At 38.1% G+C, this 19,697-nt stretch overlaps 2 protein-coding genes and 1 pseudogene across 3 annotated transcripts; all 3 read right to left on the minus strand.

The window, feature by feature from the left end:
• Positions 1-223: 223 nt before the first annotated feature.
• LOC101301622 lies at positions 224-12,977 on the minus strand (annotated as a pseudogene). The gene is made up of 7 exons (XR_185334.1): positions 12,785-12,977; positions 12,454-12,700; positions 12,210-12,281; positions 11,722-11,908; positions 11,418-11,646; positions 1,076-1,320; positions 224-840 (listed from the first exon to the last, which is right to left on the minus strand). The product of XR_185334.1 is annotated as a (+)-neomenthol dehydrogenase-like (transcript).
• LOC101311030 (vignain-like) lies at positions 8,659-9,821 on the minus strand. Its single transcript, XM_004306765.1, has 2 exons — positions 9,389-9,821; positions 8,659-9,251 (listed from the first exon to the last, which is right to left on the minus strand). The coding sequence occupies exons 1-2, from the start codon at positions 9,819-9,821 to the stop codon at positions 8,659-8,661; spliced, it is 1,026 nt and encodes a 341-aa protein (XP_004306813.1).
• Positions 12,978-13,231: 254 nt separating the features above from the next.
• On the minus strand, positions 13,232-19,414 carry LOC101311315 (NAD-dependent malic enzyme 59 kDa isoform, mitochondrial-like). Its single transcript, XM_004306766.1, has 19 exons — positions 19,113-19,414; positions 18,735-18,831; positions 18,447-18,565; positions 18,188-18,355; positions 17,762-17,890; positions 17,558-17,618; positions 17,017-17,120; positions 16,852-16,935; positions 16,644-16,750; positions 16,416-16,518; positions 16,009-16,116; positions 15,795-15,860; positions 15,477-15,549; positions 15,296-15,382; positions 15,065-15,119; positions 14,908-14,979; positions 14,238-14,300; positions 13,872-13,986; positions 13,232-13,575 (listed from the first exon to the last, which is right to left on the minus strand). Exons 1-19 carry the CDS (start codon positions 19,242-19,244, stop codon positions 13,504-13,506), a joined length of 1,815 nt encoding a protein of 604 aa, XP_004306814.1. The 5' UTR covers positions 19,245-19,414; the 3' UTR covers positions 13,232-13,503.
• Positions 19,415-19,697: the final 283 nt, after the last annotated feature.

Raw genomic sequence — 19,697 nt, forward strand, 5'->3', positions numbered from 1 at the left:
TCAAAAGAAATTAGAGTACAACAAACCAAATGGAAAAGAAGCGTCTCATTAATCAGCATCTTATTCAACTCCAAATATATATGAAATCACAATATGAACTGTAAAAGATTTCATAAGAACCTCATTATGTCTTTCAAATCCTTCACAAACAGGTTACTCTTCCTGACGAAACACAATGTGCAAGTGAGAATCATTTAACATGAATTAATCTTTTCCTAGGACATCAGTAATCACTAACTTCAGACCGAACAAAGAATTGGCCGGAAGGGCCATCATTAGGCAGCAATGCTAAATTCACTACACTTGCAGCTCCTACTTCAACCGGCACAACACCGGCATTGAAGTTCATATCTGTTTTGACATAGCCGGGGCAGACACAGTTGACATGAAAATCGGGGCACTTTTTGGCTAGAATCCTTGTATACGCATTTAGTGCTGTTTTGGAAACTGTATAGCCTGACATAGAAGAAGGCCATCCCTTGCTAAAAGTGAACCCTCCTTGTAGTCCTTGAGAAACTCTGTCAATACTTCATCTATACTATCTTCCTTCAGGTTCTCTAAATTAGTGAAAATTCCTTTAACTCTATCGCTGGGCATGTACTTTAACTTCCCCATAGAGGATGAAACATTAACTATTCTTGGTGAATCAGGTAGCTCGAGGAGTGGGATAAGAGTTTCGGATGTTCTTTTAGCTCCATAATAATTGATTTGCAAGCATTCTTCTGTTAATTCATAAGTTTCTGTCACAAGCTTTTTCCAATCAATTGGTCCCCCAGCTGCAACTGCAGCTTTAGCACCATCAGCATCGATTATTGATCCGCCAATCCCTGCATTGTTTACCTGTTGCCAAAATTCAACATTCTTGTAATCTCTCCTAGCTAGCTAGTTTATCACAACATCAAAAAATAAGCTTGATATCTACATGCTAACCACTCAATCTAATGGTCTCCGTTCTAAAGAATGGACCTTTCTCAGATCATTTTCAATCATCTATGTGCTAATAAGCATTGAAATATTATTGATGTTTTTTATTCAAAATGACACAAGATTTCCAAGAAATGAGGTTTGACCATACCAAGATATCAAGCTTCCCAAACTGGGTTCTGATAAAGTGTGCCAAAGAAGTAATACTAGCAGGGTCAGCAACATCCAGTTGGTGAAAACCCATGGCCTGAGAGGCCAGACTCTTTTAGTTTCTCAAGAGTTTCAAGGCCTCTCTTCTCATCTCTAGCAGTTAGCACCACAGTGATTCCATTTGAGGCCAGCTGCCTTACAGTTTCCAGCCCAATTCCTTTGTTTGATCCTGTAATAACTGCATACGTGGAAAATTGGAAGAAGCAAGTTAAGAACATCAAGTGAAAAACAAAAGCCAAAGTGAGAGAATTGGTATTGAAGTGGTTAAATTAATTAAGGACATGGAGTAGATACCTTTTTGTTGCTTCCGCCATGGTTTACAAGATACAGTCTGCAGTATGCTTGTGTCTTTTGAGATTTGAGATTGCAGTATGGGGTTTCAGATTTATAGGCCATTGGAAGTCTGTTTGAGTTGACTTGCATGGATTTGGAAATAAGGGCTAAACATTTAAGCAAATATCTTGTAGAAGAAGCAAATTGACAATTGGCTTGTAAGTTGTAAGTCTTCTGCTTATCTTAGAAGAATGAACATCTCTTAATTGTAGGAAAACAATAGCTGAAAGAAAACAGCAGCTCCTCCACAACCCACCACAAGACTTTCAAGTTTATATAAGGATGCATGAGAATGAAACACATAACAACTATGTTCGGCTCTTATACCGTTCTTGGTAAAAACTAAAAAGTAAACTGTAGTTTTTATAGTTTCATTTGTGAAAAGTACCAGGTAGCTGTTGGGTTTGGTGTTTATCCCTCCATGGTGGAGATATTATGCATGACATGAATACATAGAGTTATTGGTTTATACATTCATGGTGATAAGTTATGCATAGAATTGATACATAGTTAAGTGCATACATGGGTTAAATTCATGGGTTACCTCTTAGTCTTCCTAGAGAGTTACAAATGAGATGACACGGTTGGTTTTCTCATGGAGATAATGGGGAAGATGGAAGGTCGATTCATGAATGGACATTGATGGCGCGAGTCTAGAGACTTCTATCAATTCCTATAAAAAGGTGAAGCTTGTGGGGAAGTAAGCAAGGAGATGAAGAAAACAACTCTTGGGTGAGTTTTGTTCAAGAGTGCAAATAACTCTTGGGGTAGAGTAATCTTCTAAGTTGAGAGAGGGTGTACAAAGGGTATTTTTCTGGATACAAAGGTTTGGGTTGCGTATAAACTATTTGAGTTGTGTAATCTTGTATTTGTGTAATTCTTTCATTAGTGAATGTGGTACTCTCTGATGACGTTGGCATAGATATTGGCCGAACCTCGTTAAATCTTGTGTTCTTCTTAGCTTGTATTTATTTCTTCTTTCCATCTAATTACTACTTACTAGCACTTGTGTGACGGGGGATCAATTTTCCCAACAGTAGCAACAAAAAGTAAACATAATTCACACCTTCCTGAAAATTGTAGTCCGCATCACGGTGGAATCGGCCAAGCCGTCCTCTGTTGTTGTTGATCAAGTAGTTAAACCGATCATCAAGCCGAAGCCGTTATTGGATGAGGAGGCCAAGCTTGAAGCAACAAAGCGACAGACCGACAGATCCATAATCGGTACGAAGAAATTGAAACCAACAAGCGGCATGTCACGCCCTAATTTTCGAAGGATAAAATTTCAAAAATTTGGGCATGATAAAACTCAAATTCTAAATATCCCAAAACCTGCTCAACAACTATCAAACTAAAAACAGATACTGGAAATGTAAATGTCAACAAACTCAATAACTGAGTTAAACATTTATTCTCCTTAATTACATCAACTTCCAGAAGTCTAGAATATACAACTTCGCTCACAAGAGCTTAAAACAACTACCATAAAAATACAAATAAATGTATCTCGTCAAAAACCCAGCTCCTAGGCCACTGCCTCAACCCTACTGATCATCACCTGCAGGTCTAACCTCTACACCATGAATTGGTGCACCGGGTTGTAAACAACAAACCCAGTAATCTAAAAAGCTCATATGAGTAACTCCCAAATATTAACTCAACAATTCCAACATCACATATAAATAAAATTGGTAATTCCTGCATTAATAACTTAGTTCAGGAATCACCTAAAAGCAAGAGAAATCAAAAGAACAATTAAGAAAAACACAATAATTCAAAATCACTCAATCATAAATGAAACAAATAATTAAAAGGAAACGCAACAATTCACAATCAAACAATCAAAATGAAATCCTACAAAAATGCATAGTTCAGGAAATACTTAAAACGAGGAATTTTAAAAGACAACAAATAAGAACCTCAAACAATTATTTCTCTACTCTTACTTATGAGTTCGCCAACACTTAGTCATCCCCCATAAATAACCAACAAATGCGTACTCATGGGTTCGTCAACACTTAGTCATCCCCCATGAAGTACCGACTGACAGACTAGAGCTCTATACTGACCGTAACCAATCACCCGGCCAAGGCTTGGTTCTCGGTCCACCACGAAGGCTCCTAATCTAATAATCACCATTAAGGCACACACATACACAACTAATGCACACAATCACCACTAAGGCACACATTTCAATACTCTCCCATCATAACACTTATCAAATTACAAAATAATAAATATAATCATAACCGTAACCTATCACCCGATTAAAGGCTACGAACTCGGTTTGACTATTTAAACAACAATTCAAAATATAAAAATATCATCAACAACAACACAAGAGCACTTCATAAATTATATCTTTCCCACCTAGATATATTTATATAAACAAAGACATAGATATTCCCACTAGAATAATTTATCAACAACCATATTTCAACATCACCATATCACATGATCGAAAGTCTTTTTGAAAGATTTATTTTAACATGAAACTTGTTTTCACTTACCATGAGCCGTTGACGATCAAGCTCATTTATTTTTAAAAACAAAGTCATTTTCCTTCAAGGACAACTTCACTATTAATAATAATAAAATTATAAAAATAAACTCGGTTCCTTAAGAACCCACGTGAGATTTACTCACAATATAAAAATTGCATCATAATCATCATATCATCAACATTTCATCATTATCATTAACCTCAACATCATCATAACAATAATCATCATCATAATCATCTTCAAATCAACATTACAATCACATCATAATAATTATAAAATAATTGGTCCGAAAGTGGACCTTGGTGAGATGTTATTCACCTAAAGATCCCGCTGCGTCTTCACAAAAGAAACTCAAGAACAAGCACAACACCAACTTGTCCAACACCTAGATAGCACAAATCAACTTAGTGACCAACAAAACAAGTGATTATCACTTACTAGTTGCGACTATAACATTTCACTCTTGGACCTTGACCTCAATTAACCCAAAGACTTGTCCTTTGAGAACAAGCTTTCCCCGAAACTTCTCAAGATCATAGAAAAGTTGACACACACCATGTCATATCTACAACAACAATCTCCTTAATTTCCAAAAGATTAATTAAGGGAAAACCGAATCTAATCCGAAAAGCAATCACTCACAGCAACACATACTAGCTAACACAGAAACTAACCCATTCACATTGCCCGGACGCGCTTCCACGCGCCGCCAAAGGCGACTGGGCGTGGGTCCCACGCGCCAACCCCAAACCTCATTCTATTGACACTCCAAGTAACCCAAAACGACAAACAAGTGAAACCAAACATCTTTCATACCTGGAGTACTCGCCCAATCGGTCGGAGCACGCCGGAAAACCGGCCGGAAGGTTGGAAATCCTTCACCGCAACTCCACACCGTGAGCCGCGCTAGAAGACCACCAGCAAACGAACCAGGACGCCAAGGAGCGTCTATCCCGACTGGTTCCAAGCTGCGTCGCCGCCGCACACGGCCGGAACACCCTCGGGTCGAAGTCGGGTCCGCCAACCTTCGCTGCAATGCTCGATTCTCTCAAACCCGCTTGAGTCGTCTTCACCCACCTACACAGGGAAGATCACGCCGAGGAGAGGAAGAGTTTCCGACCGGTGCCGCCGTCTGAGTCCGCCGGAGTTGGCCGGAAAAACCGGGTCGGGTCAACCGGGTCCGGGTCGGGTCAGCTGGAAAACTCAGATACCGAAGGTATCTCGAGAGAGAGAAGGGAGAGAGAAAGAGATGGTTCCGGTAAAAAAATGAAAGGGAAACTAACACTTTTCTTATTTAACCCTAAATTCCTTTAAAACCACAAACTTCTGATGACCATAACTTCCACATACGAAGTCCGTTTTACGCGTGCCACGTGTCTACGAACTCGTATCGTCATGCTCTACAACTTTCGTGAAGGAAGTTTCCCGAGAAACCCAACAGATTAAAAAGTCAACTCTTGACCCTTCAAAAATCATAAAACCCTTTCGGGTAAATTACGCGTCCGAACACTTCCGCTCTTTCTTCGAACCTCAAAAACACACTAACTTCTAACTCAAAAACTCCCAAATACTATTAGAAACTAATATCAAATTTCCGGGGTATTACACGGCAGAAGAGGATCAAAGTCTTGGACTATGTTCCAAAACAGTTCAAGACTACTGCTCAACAATAAGGGAAGAAAGCTGGAAACCATTGTCGAAAATGGGTGGCCAAAAACCTTGGCTTTCAATGTTTGCCCAACAGGCTTGTCAGTTGTTAGTGCTAGCTACTCACTGAATGTGTTCTTGTATATGTGAATTATAGTGAATAATAGCACACATTCCTAAGTTTCGAAGTTCCTAAGTTGTATATATGTCTGATTCATAGTTGAAATACTCTTACTCCTGTTATTGGCATGTGTACTATCTACTATTTACAATGCTCTGCAACTAGTTTCTGCAACCTTTACCTTTTAGCATAAAAACCCAAGAGTATGGGTAAATTAGTTAATGTGGTATCATAGCAATCACATTAGTATCATAGCAAACGAATTCCAACTCTTACGTCAATTCCTAGCAGTCTAAGTTGCAGCTCATCAGTAAAAATTAGATTTTGCTTCCCTACTCTTCTGTTGATCCCTTCTGAGTTACATTTTGTTTCTTTTAGTATTCACTATGTATCTCTGCGGATTCACCTTAAACACTATCTTTCTCTTTGGTTGGTAAATCCAAAGTGCCATAGGTTTACAAGGCCACATCCTCTGTCAGTGGTTTAACACTTCCACATAAAGCAGATAAGGAAAAATTACATTCTCATCATCATCAGCAGCAGACTTAACTGCATTTGTAAAAAAATATAAAATCACGAAGTTATGCCATCAGAGCGGGTTAATTCCGTGAATAACATTTTGTAGCACATACTAACAATAGGTAATTTAGAAACTGCTCCCAATTTTTCTAGGAGAGCTCATATTTGTTCAAATCAGGCAAGTTTACCTGACTCACCATTCCAACTAAATCAGCTTCACTATCCGAATGAGCTAGCTAGCTAGGATCTAAATTTTGAAGGCAGTGTGAAGGTATAAGGATAGTTGGCAATCCTTTTATCCTGCAAAACACTTTGAGATAATGTTATCTGATCAAGAACAAGTGGCGTTATTATCCCTTATGGTTTCAGGTAAAACATGCATCTGCATATCATTGTTTTTCACAGAGTACTGAGTCTTCTGCTGTTCTGAGGTTCAAAGTCTGTTATATTAGTTTAATATAAAATGGACAACTGAGTTTGTGGGAAGTGCCTTAGCGCTCAAACCAGTCAAAGGGTTGAGATCTTTTGTTATGCCAACCTGTGACCGAATGGTTTGATGCTCAAGGCTCCAGCTGGGATTTCATGATACGTTATCCGATGTATAAGCTGGTCCCTGTATGGTTCAAAGACCAGTTGCTATCAGCTGTGTCAAGGTCCACTAATGGACTGAGTAAGAGGGTTTGAAACCTCTTTGCTCCCTGTTTGAATCATCCATGTTTTAGGAAAGGGTTATTTGTCTTATTGAGATTGCTTGTGTCATCTCTGTGTTTGGACACATCACTTTCAGTATGGGAGCCAAACACTTCTGTCCAAACCTTTCTGAAACATGTTGAGGTCAGCGTGCATCATCCTTGATGCCATTGTTGGCCTATATATATCTACAGCTTTGGCTTTGCTCAATGGTTGTGGAAAACTGCCTTATTGCGTTTTCTTTGTTGAGTCAGTTTTTTAGCTTGCATTGTTCATGCTGCTCTAAGTCTTCTTCGTGACTGTAAACCTTAGAGCTTGAACTCAAAACTCTTTCATCAACTCATATCATGTTGCATACCATGAGGGATGTGTAGTGCAACCAACCCAAGAAGCGTTCAAGGTTGAATCTGCTAGTGGTTAGCTGAATTCACGAACAAGGCTTCAAAAAGTGTCCCATGTTGTAAGAACTTAGAAACAAGAGAGGGAATAGGTCTAGACTAGTTCGGGACTAGGAAGGATAGCACTGTGGTAGTGTATCACTAGAACTATTATTCTTGTAAGAAGTTACTTCAACGTAGTGGAAGTTTTTGTCTCTCAAGAGTTAGAGACACGCAGTTTTTCTCCCTGCATTCAGGGTTTCTGCGAGTAAAAAACATCCTTGTGTTGTTTCTTTATTTGCTGCAATTTACTTTCTGCAAACTCGTATCCTGTGATTCTGGGATAGCACAAGTCATTGCTATCCTCGGATACAGAAGGCAACGAAAATTTCAAAAAGGCCTATTCACCCCCCCTCTAGGACCTTTACAGTGGCATTTTACAGTAAAGTAATCACAGTTCCAGCAAATTTACTTGACTTTTGAATATCAAATATCCATGAAACAAGCTATGGCAAATCCAGCAGAAGTCCAAAAGCAAAGAAAAAATGTCGCTTGAGTCTTGATCGATTAAGCCCCCACCCTTCCCTCCCCTCAAAGGTCTCTCTTTTCTGCTTTTCAACACAGCATGGTACATGAAACTATTCTATTCCATAACAAATTTAAAACACAACCACAAGAGCTTTCTCTGAAGGACCTGAGTCAACATTCTTAAGAATATTAGGACTTGATGTGATAAGGTATTAAGGTTTGAACATTCTTAATGCAACATCGGCAAGGGAGTCACTGCTTCATCCTCTATAACATGTTTCTACAACAGTCAATTGTGAAGTTGCATTTTATGAGCTTTCATCAAGTCCGATGTCCTATATATAGTTCACACTCCACAGTAGTATAACCTCCGGCATACCAAAAAATATATATGTATGGTATGAAACACACTGATGAGATGTCATATATGTCATATGCGTGAAAGTAGATCGAGTCAATGTATAACTTCCTGGTATACATTCAGTTTCGCTTTAGTTCATCAGCAACAAAAGTGATATATCAGACACCACATTGTCCAGAACCAAGCATAATATTTCTCACATTAGAGTTTTGTCCAAGAGTCGAAGCGAAAGCTCTTAGTTAACAAATATGTATTTTGTACTGATATAATTCATTTCATACATAGGCCAGTCTAGTTTCTGTAGTCCATGAAACTTACTAAGTTGGCTTTACTGACTGATCTTTTTTCCAGTATTACACACACATGCAAATTCATGTACATATATATCATCATAACTATATACCTACAATGGTAGTAGGCTTTGATTCAATCTTTACTGGTATACTATGCAGTGGGGTAAGAGGCTTCCATGGCAATGCCACATAGACCTTCCGGTGCAGCAACATCTCTTTGCATTCTTATGTAACCTTGTTCACCCCATTGTGCACCCCATGAGTTCTTTACCAACCAGTACTTGGTTCCATCAGCATCCACGCCGTAGCCAACAGCAGTAACACCATGGTCTAGTTCAGTTCCACATGTTCCTGTGAAAACACCACTTGAGTATAACTGGAAGTCGTATCCACTAGCATCAATGGCAACTGAAATAGGTTGATTAGCCACGGCCTTAAGAAGAGCGCTTTCACTGTTTGCAGGCACATCTTCGTGGCCAGTTATCGTGGCTGCATGTCCTGCTTCCTTCTTGGCATTGCATGTACCATCAGCAGCCGTGTAGGGATAATTAGCCTCGGTATTAATACCATGATTTTGAATAACGAACTGAAAGGCATCGTCCATAAGGCCACCTGAACAACCTTGGTCTACACCATTGACATCACAGTCAACCAGCTCTTGCTCAGACAAAGAGATTAGTTTACCAATTGTGAGTTGAGTGATTCCTTCCATAGCTCCCACTGCTGAGAAGGCCCAACAACTTCCTGTGTATATTTTGATTTCACATTTACAGCAGTTAGAATAATTAGCACAGATCATATACTTGTTTCTTCTTGCAAATGTAAATAGATCTTGTGACATTGGGAAAAAATAAAAAATAATAAAAAAGTGTGTTACATACCACATTGGCCTTGGTCCTTCACTGGAGTTACAGCTCCCTTCTTTCTCCAATCCATTGTAGCCGGCACAGTAGCATTTTCGTACTTGAAAGTAGTGGTCTTTGTGGAACACTCATTCCCCAAGAATCGATTTCTTGAGGCAGTGAACTCCTCATTTGTAAGGTCTGCAAATTGGTTCAGACTCAATTTGTAAAGTTTGTTTCCATCTTTGTTGGAGGACTCAACATATGCCTCATTCTCCTTGAATATCTTGAAGCGATCCTCCTTTTCATTGATATCATTATACACACGCCCATAATGAGCTATCCATTGCTCGTACCTCCCATAAGCTAATGCATCTTGCAGGCTACGAGAAGTGGCTTCCGAAGACCAGGCCCCCAGCATGATCAGGACCAATGCCAAGCAGATACATTTACTCTGGTTGGTGAACTCCATTGTAGGCTAGAATATGAAAGTTGATGAAGATGAATATGAGGAGGTGTAGTGAAATGGTAAGACTACTCAAGACAGTTTATATAGAGAAAATAATAGCCTTTGTATATTATTTCCGTGCCCCAAAATGCAGTCTGCAATGTCCCTACTCCTTGCACAAGAAAACGTTCTGATATGAACCTGCTGTAAGATTATTATATAGTTAATATGACTATTGTTCTAATTTGATGCTTGTATTGCCAAACCCTTATTATCTCTGTCCTTAAGTGCATAGTGCGTAATTAACTTATATGAAAACAGCCTAATAACCACAACTATGAAGTGACTTAATTAAATCGAGAAACAAGTCTTAAGAAATCTACAACTTGGTTAATAAAAAAAAACAAAAATCTCCCATCATCAGTTAGAATTGTCAAGCACCAAGCACACTACTCTCTGTAACCCATTAGGAATAAGTACCATATTGAGCGAACATATGGTATTTCATAATGGGTTAAGCTTATATAATCTCAGAAAAGCAGAAGTGATGAAAAGCTATGACAAAAGAGGATAAATTCGTACGAGTAAGCAAGAATTGAGCCCATAACAAGATAGGTTGTTACAACACACCGGCTTAAGCAGTTGCAGCAAAAATATACAACAAGCAGAGTATGAACAACAACAGAAATAACAATTAGTGTCCATAACTTCTTTCTCCTGCTGTAAGTTGGAGCAAAAAGGCACAATAAAAAGCAGGAAACTGCAGCTCAACAGCTTAATGATACCCTGTTCACTTGCATCATATACAGCTTAATGGTACCTCTATTCACTTCCCAACAGCTTAATGGTACCTGTTCACTTGCATCATATACAAAAGTGATCTTTGAATCTATATCTGCTCAAAATTCATTGGACATCTTATGTGCCTTGGAATAATCACTGTTCTAGAAGGGCTCCTTGCTTTACGACACCTGTACTAATGCATTCATAGAAAACCGCACTTTGCAAGAATAGAGTATCCCAAGAACTCAAAGTCTATCAAAAATACTGTTCTGCTGACTAAAGCTCAAAGAATATAATACTGATAAGAGGCAAGGAGAGAAGAAGGCCCATGAATACAATCGATGGATTTGAAGAAAAGAAGCAGGCTATATCCAGATGAAAGGGTAAAGAAAAAGACATACCACTAAGTCCACGACATGGAGAAGAATACGACGATTCCTCTCCTTCGGGAAATACCTCTATGTTCGAAAGATACAATCATAAAACTAAAACAAGTCCTTCAGATATGTTAAGCTGCATTGGCAACCCTCCCAAAAAATGATGAAACTTCTACTCACAGCTTTCAAATATATGAAACACATAGAACATGTTCCAATATTTCATACAGAAACAAACTGATTCACTGAATTTGTTCCAATATGCAAATCTCCAAGGGGTTACATATCTTAAAACATACTACATAACTGATTCACTGAATTTTATTGAGAACAAAGGTTCCAAATTCAATCAGTTATAACATACATGGATTTGCATAACTCAGTCTTTGTTTAAAAACGTGATACTTCAGAACGGACAAAGAATTGGCCTGTAGGGCCATCATCAGGCAGCAATGCTAACTTCACTACACTTGCAGCGCCTTCTTCAACAGGCAATACGCCAGTATTGAAGTTTATATCTGTTTTGACATAGCCAGGGCAGACAGAGTTGACACGAAAACCAGGAAACTTCTTGGCTAAAATACGCGTATATGCATTCAGTGCTGCTTTTGAGACTGTATAGCCTGACAGGAAAGAAGCAGGCCAACCCTTGATTTCAAGTGAACCCTCCTTGAAGTCTTTTAGAAACTCTGTCAATATTTCATCTACACTCTCTTCGCTCAGGTCCTCGGCATCAGTACTAAGAACTTCTTTCACCCGATCACTTGGTATGTTCTCCAACTTCCCCATAGAGGATGCAACATTAACAATTCTTGGTGAAGCGGATAGCTGGAGGAGTGGAATAAGTGCTTCAGCTGTTCTTTTAGCACCATAATAATTGATTTGCAAGCATTCTTCTGTTGACTCATAAGTTTCAGTCATGAACTTTCTCACATCAATCTGTCCTCCTTCCTGCATGAAAAAGGAACTTATTCTTTGACGGTCTATAGAATTCTCAGTAAACTATTACAAAATAAACCCAAATAAGACCTTTGGCCAAACCAAACATCAAACGAGAATTGTCCTATTAGTACATTGAACTAGTGAAGAATTTAGTTCTAAATGGCTATTACAATAGAATTGTGTAATAATCTGATAAACAAAACAGATTAAGCCAAAGAGAAGTTAAGGGCAACATAATTAACCAAGGTTTTGCTTTATCAAAGGACTGTGTGCAATACTGGAATAACAAAGAAGTAAGTTGATGACTTACAGCAGCAGATCCAGATGCAGCTTTATAACCATCAGTATCAACTATAACTCCACCAATCCCGGCATTGTTGACCTGTCAAAGTTCAACATCTTAATATCTCTACTATTACAAAGCATGGTACATGTCAACCACTTAACATTATCTGATGACGCTTTCATATCTAAATACTTGTACTGAGAAAGGTAGTATTGATGATGAGTTTCCAAAGAACAGAAACTTCTCAAGAATTGAGCTTTGATGATACCAGGATATCGAGTTTCCCGAACTGTGTTTTGATGAATTGGGCCAGAGAAGCAATACTAGCAGGGTCAGCCACATCAAGTTGGTGGAAAACCACTTGCCCTGAGAGGCCAGACATTTTAAGTTTCTCCACAGCTTCAAGGCCCCTCTTCTCATCTCTAGCAGTTAAGACCACAGTGATTCCCTTTGTGGCCAATTGCCTTACAGTCTCGAATCCGATTCCTTTGTTTGATCCTGTCACAACTGCATACCTGGAACAATACAACAACCAAATTCAGGAAAGAACAGAAAAAAAAAGTGTTACAGAAGTAGTGGTAGTAGACTAGTAGTACTACCTCTTAGTTGATTCTGCCATTGATGGGTCTTGAGATTTGAGACAAGAGAAAGCCTTGGTACTCTTCCTTTATAAAGCCGTTGAAAGTAGATTCCAGTAAACTGGGCAAGGCTATGATAAAACTATGTCGTTTTGCTTTTGTCTGTACCTTTTCTTGTAAACTACGAGGAATCAATACTTTCATGGACTTGATCACCATAAACAAATATTTTTGATGGACTTTAGTATAGACACTGCGGTAACGCAAATGACTACATTATTCTGAAACTTTAGTGGTGGAAATATGGACTAGTTGGCTGTTTTTCAATTATAGCATTACTTTTGACTCCATGAGGGGGTCTTGAAATCATACCCAAATTCTAGAGTAAAATGGTTGCTTGGTATGAACTATAAAATATAAATGGATATTACTCTAGTTCCCTTTTCGAAGCTTGGGTAGCATTAACCGTGAAGCCTTGGACATTAACACTCGGCACATACAGCTTTCAAATGGTTCAAAGGCAATAATACCAAGTTCACAGTAATACATAGAACAAATACATTGCTCATAAAATTGAGTCGATAAATTATATATCAGCAATGTATTGTTCAAACATATTGTTCAAACAGTAGTGGTACCAAGAATAAGTTGCTTGGCTGCAAAAATAGTATAAATCTAAGTGCCGAAAAGATAGCCAGGAAGGTAGTGACCAGTCATGTACTGCATGTGATGCCAAAGCCTCATTTTTCATGAACAAGAGGGCTGTAAACAGGGAACCACATACTGCGGGTAATATAGTCCACTATCTCCTCCTGCAACCAATAAATTAAATCCAAACAAATTCAAGAGTATTAGAATCAGTTCCATATCTACAGCGAGTTCTTTTTTTGACAAAGACTACAACTATACTAGCATCTGATCATCTCTCCCTTGAACTTCTCCCTCCTATGATCCTCTCATCATTAGAACATCATTTTTCTACCAGATGTTTATTAGAACATCATTTTTCATGTATGGTGTTAAATTCAATTTTGAAACATGTTTTTTGCAGACTGATTTATAGAGAGATTTCTGTTTTGTTAAACGAATATCAAACATAAGTTCATACTTTTGACATGTGCGACAGCTCTCTGGGACCCACTTCACCATGTCCTTCTGCCAGGTCTTCTGCAACAGCCGCACGCACAACAGCAGCTCCAACCTCTGCTGTAATATCTCTAATACTGCGCCATATACAATACAAAAGTCAGAAGTTATACTATCAACAGAATCCAAAGTTCCCGCTGTCAATTTAGAGTTCTTATTTAGTTTGAACCATATAGTCTGTTAAATGATTAGAATAACTTAATTATAGATGCCGCCTAATAATTTCCATGGAGATAATACCGACTGTTAATAGTATGGGGGTTTCTAGAATACAGTAATTTGACATGCTGTTTGATCAAGTGATAGCACAAGGAGATGGGAATATTACCTATCAATACAGGGATATAAGATGCCCTTTCGGATGTCTTCATCTGTCATATATGTAGCAAGGCTGGACATGAGAGAATCATTGGTCAGAAATTAATCAAAAATAGTTCGAGCACTAACATCATAAATTTTCTTTGTTCTCGATGATGTAATCAATGATGCATCACACTAATACTACAAGATGTAACAGTGAAATTTGTGTAAAAGATTGGAAATGGATAAAGAATGTAACAAGACCACATCAATCATTTGGAATCTTCAAGACCACTGTTACATATGATGACTTTGTGGGCATGATAAGAAAATAATTATGCAAATCCAATAGTAAGGACTAAGCTGATAACAACTTCCAAGAAGTATTAGCATGAAAATGTGATTGAATGTGTAGATAGTAATCGTATTATGATAGTCCAACCCCAAAATTGAAGTACCCAAGAACTTATTTTTTTTTTTTTTTTGTAAAAGCAAGAGAAAGAACACTTTTTTTTTTTTGTGAACTGAGGTTATCTTTACAAGAACTGTCTGCTAAACAGTGGGGATACTCTAGGCTTAAAAATTTCCTGCTCACTTTCAAGACCAAATTTTCCCCATATTTTTTTCTATTTTCAGGAAAATGTGAATTATGTTGCAATACATATTTATTTCACAATTATGAAATCTTCTGTTCTTACCATTCAGATGCTGCTTGCAACATGCCATCCGATATCAAACGAGCACCTGAAAGAAGTGCACCTAAACCAATCCTGAATTGGAGGCAACCGATATGCTAATTGTCAAGTTAAGGAACATAGTTAATTTAAAACTAAAACAAAAGAATGTGGAACTAACCCTGGGAACAGGTACATGTTATTTGCTTGATTAACATGGCCGACTTTTCCATTGCCTGCCAACATGAAATGACATCCATGGTCAATCTAATTAAACAGACAAGAAAGTAAGAACCTAAGCATAATAACTCCAGCCTGCAGTGGCTCACATCTTATGTCAAATGAAGTCATTGCTTTAATAGCATGTTCACACAGTAATCCGTACCAGAAAGACATTGTAAGAAAGATATACCTAGATCAACATTCTCAAAGGGACTTCCACTTCCAAAGACTATGTTTTCACCCGCATGCTTAAAGGCATCTTCAGCAGTGCATTCAGCTATTCCATTGATAAAAAGACAAATATGCGAGTCAACTATAAAATCTAGATGCCTTGAGAAAACTGAGATTTGACAAGGCTCAGGGGAACAAACCATTCTTGGTTGGATTCGACATAGCAAAGATGGCTGGTTTGACGGACTCAGATTCTCGCATTGCTTTAAGCACCTACAATTAAAAGCCAGGGAATATTATAGCTATGAGAAATTCACTCAAAGAAAATAAACCAAAATATATCCAGAGTTTAGGCAAGACATAGAGATGATGCACAAGTGTCAGTTGCTGACAGTAGAACCAACCTAGTTCAGTAAAAAGCAGCATTAGGTTTAAAAACAGCACACATCGAATCAGAATCAAATTATCCTCGGTAATTTAAGTGATGGGGATACTGTAAGATATAATAAAATGCTAACCTCCTCATTGAAGACACCACCGACTCCTGACAAACCAAGAAGTGCATGAGGCTTGATCTTCTTAACCTGCACAAAATCGAGCTCTGACCAGTTAAATCTAATTGCAGACGTATAAATTTCAAAGATAATTAGTACTGGCAAATTGGTTTGATTTTCCATAAAATCTTTATGCTTTCGCCGTAGGGAATTTAATGAACACTCCTCTGAGATTTACCACTTCAAGTAGACTAGCTCCCTCCCTAAGCCCTTCAGTCTCTGATGGATCCCTAGCAAAGGGTGCAGCCATAGGATCAATATATTTCCTCTCTTTTGTGACTAGACCCTGTACTCAATATAGAAAAGCGTAAAACAATATCAGTCAAAAGTCTGGTACATGTAGAACAATACATAAATCAGAATGCAATTATACATTTCTTTTTCTCATGTGAAGACAGTGTAATGTCATGAATATGTGAGTGAATGTTTACTTCAATTAGCAATAAGCAAGTAGATGACAAGACCATAACATAATTATTAAGTAATTTGCAAAACATGCGTATGATCCTGCTAACATATACATTAGGGTTATCAATCAACAGAAAAGGACAGCAAGAACTTGAAGAAAAAGGATTTGGCCATTACATCTTTATCAAGCAGAAAAAATGGATTTTTGGCAGCCGCACCACTGGTCCCTGCCATTCTTGAAACAGCCTGTACAGCCATGCTAAGAACACCGAGTCCGGCACTGAAAGATGTAGGAATGAACAAAAGGATCAACATGGCTCCAAATAATAGGCAACACAACTCATAATATAGCCCAAATACGGTTCTGTATAAAAAATACATAAAAAATTTTAAAAAATCAATTACCTTCCGGCTCCCACAACAACTATCTTTTGGTTCACAAAGTCTGACAAGGGTCGACCTTGGGCTCTTACAGTTCCTAGTAGTCCTGCAAGTGCAACACCAGCAGTTCCCTACAACGAATGACGTGCAACTATCAGAGGTACTGACTTCAATTTACCAGCATTCTGAAACGTATATATAACAGATAGAAAGAAATACACCTTGTTATTACCTGTATATCATCATTGAATGTGCAAAACTTTTTACGGTAACGTTGCAGCGTTTCAAATGCCCACTTCATTTGAAAATCCTCAAACTGAAATGAAAAACCCCTTAAATTAATAGATTGTACAAACCTATGCAATATGAAAAGGCAATACTTCTCAATAACATAAACCTGCACAATGGCCTTGGGCCAACGTGTATGAATGGCTTCCATGAGCTCATCAATAATTGATATGTACTCTTCTCCTTCCAACCTAGGTTGTCGAAGTCCTAAATCTATCAAAGTAAAATCATGAGAAAGGAGTATCCTCATGATATAAGATAGACATTTTTCAAGCTATTAAGTCCAGGCATACAGTGCACATGGAAAAGAAAACAACAATTCAACAATACATTGACTCCTAGGATAATTAAAAATAATCCATTCAAAACTTAGAAAGAAATAATAAAATTAACTAGCATGATCATGATGATTCGATTTGGAATCAAATTATCACTTTAAATAGGGTACACCAACACAACATAATTGAAGAAAAACAGAAAATATAGAATCGAATTTCAGTATCATTATTTCTGAAAGCCACAGAGACTACAGTCATATTATATCAGATACATTGATCAGGAGGTACAAGATCAACAAATTTAAAGAACAAAACACTCAAACAAGGAACCATGCAGAAACTGGATAGATATTAGAGCTCAAATTAACTTACAAAGACGGTCATCAAGTAGGTTTTGATTGTTAGTACCAACATCAAGCATAACTGGCAGTATCTGTCGAAGAGGTTAACAAGTCAGGTAATAGAAGTTACCAGATAATTTACAACCAAAAGATAAGTAGACACCAAACTATTAGACAATCAATAGCATTAGAATTTCAAGAGAGAGAGAGAGAGAGAGAGAGAGAGATAACATACTCTCTGTGGATTAATACCAGCTGCAGCAACATACATATCAAGTTTTCCTATTGGTATTCCAATTCCCTGAACTCCAAGATCACCTAGGCCGAGAATACGACTGCCATCTGTGATGACTATCATTTCTACCTGTAACATAAGAGTGGAAAATGAAAACCAACTACGAATACAACAGAACTAAAGAAATTAGGGAGTCGAATACTATGCTCATAGCAGCATTCTGAAATCGTAAATATCAAAAATATCTCAACACAGGTACATCACTGAAATGATATGCAGAGGAAACATACGTGGATAAACATCTTTGGTCCTCTATGGTAACAACACAGTCAAGTATAAATACTATGGATTATTAAGATTTTAGGCCATTCCTTGAAGATGTGTTCCATGTCTTTCAAGGAGAGAAACAAACAGAGCAGCACATACCTGATTAGCAGGCCAATTGTAGATCATAGACATCATCTCCCCTTTGTCCTTTGCACTGAAATACATTCCGCGCGGGCGTCTAAACAACCCTGAATAATTTTGGCACACCAATCCTACCGTAGGAGTGTATATGATAGGAGCAAAGTCCTTTATGTTATCTATAAGAACCTGGAACGAAAAACAATAAAATCCTCCATTAGATCCCAATAGTATACAATGTTCTTCAGTATCTACTAGCTGGAACCAAAACCAAACTTACTCGATAGTATAAAGTCTCATTCCTGTCATGCAGTCTATTCAAAATCCTCCACTTTGCCAACGCGATGACGCCTTCTGGTTGTCCCGCAGTATTTTTCTCCAGAGACCGATACGACTCCACTGACAATTAAAATCATAATGGCATTAGCTACTAAGCCCTCTATGCCATTAGCAAACTAAATAACCAGTGATATCAACTTTGGTAGTAAGCAATTCCTACTACATTCATCGAAAACTGATAAGCACATTATATTCGAACAATAAGTTACAGTAGGGATAGATTACTTACTGAAACGAGCATATTGCTGCTCGAAAGATATGACACGCGGTGGGAGTAGACCTCGAAGTCCTAATCGATCTCTTTCAGTGAGAGGAAATCCAGTATCCTGCTCTTGAGAACAGTCCAGAACAGAGAATCAAAATTAAGACAAAAAAAAAAAAAAAAAATCAAAATTCACAACACATCATCCAATTCTCAGCATAATTCACTACACAAATTACACTTGCTCAAACACAAATCCAAAATAAATAAAAACAAAAAACTACATATCAATCACAAACTAAAATAGCCTTACAAAATCATCAAAAATCCAAGATCATCACAATGCCTAGTTCCACAATTCAAGTAACGAAAACGCAAATGGAAGAATTGACTTATTGACCGAACCTTATTGAACCAAGGATCGTGGAGAATATCAGCGCCGCGCTTGTGAACAATACAAGGCCCGGGAATCGCCGTCGACAACATCCTCGTCGATTGGCTCAGCCGCGACGCCGCGAATCGCGACACCTTCCACATTCTTCCAAACCCTAACAATTCACACTCCGAAACACACACACACACAAAAAAATCTCAGAGAGAGATAGAGAAAACGAACGAGTGTGTGTCTCAGACTCTCAGAGCTCAAGCTCCGATTCCATAACAGCTCAGAGATCACAGAATTTAACCGATGCGTTTCACTCACTGTGACTTCATACCGCTCTATTTATACAGCAATGGAAATCTTTTTATTTCCATAAATATTAAAGATTTACTGAGATTTTAATTTATGGTTTGCTCCAAAAAGTCTGTGTCTGCGAAAATAGTAGCCGACTGAGAAGACTTGAGGGAAGAGCTGCCCGGGTTATACGGGCAGGGGGGAGGGAAGACAGTTTCTAGCTGACCGGAGGAGAATCGGGCAGGAGGAGTATAAATGCAGAATGTGGGGCATTTATTATTAATTATTTGTATGGAAAAGTGGTGGGTTATGAT

This window comes from Fragaria vesca, linkage group LG7, assembly GCF_000184155.1.
Source record: "Fragaria vesca subsp. vesca linkage group LG7, FraVesHawaii_1.0, whole genome shotgun sequence".
NCBI lineage: Eukaryota > Viridiplantae > Streptophyta > Magnoliopsida > Rosales > Rosaceae > Fragaria > Fragaria vesca.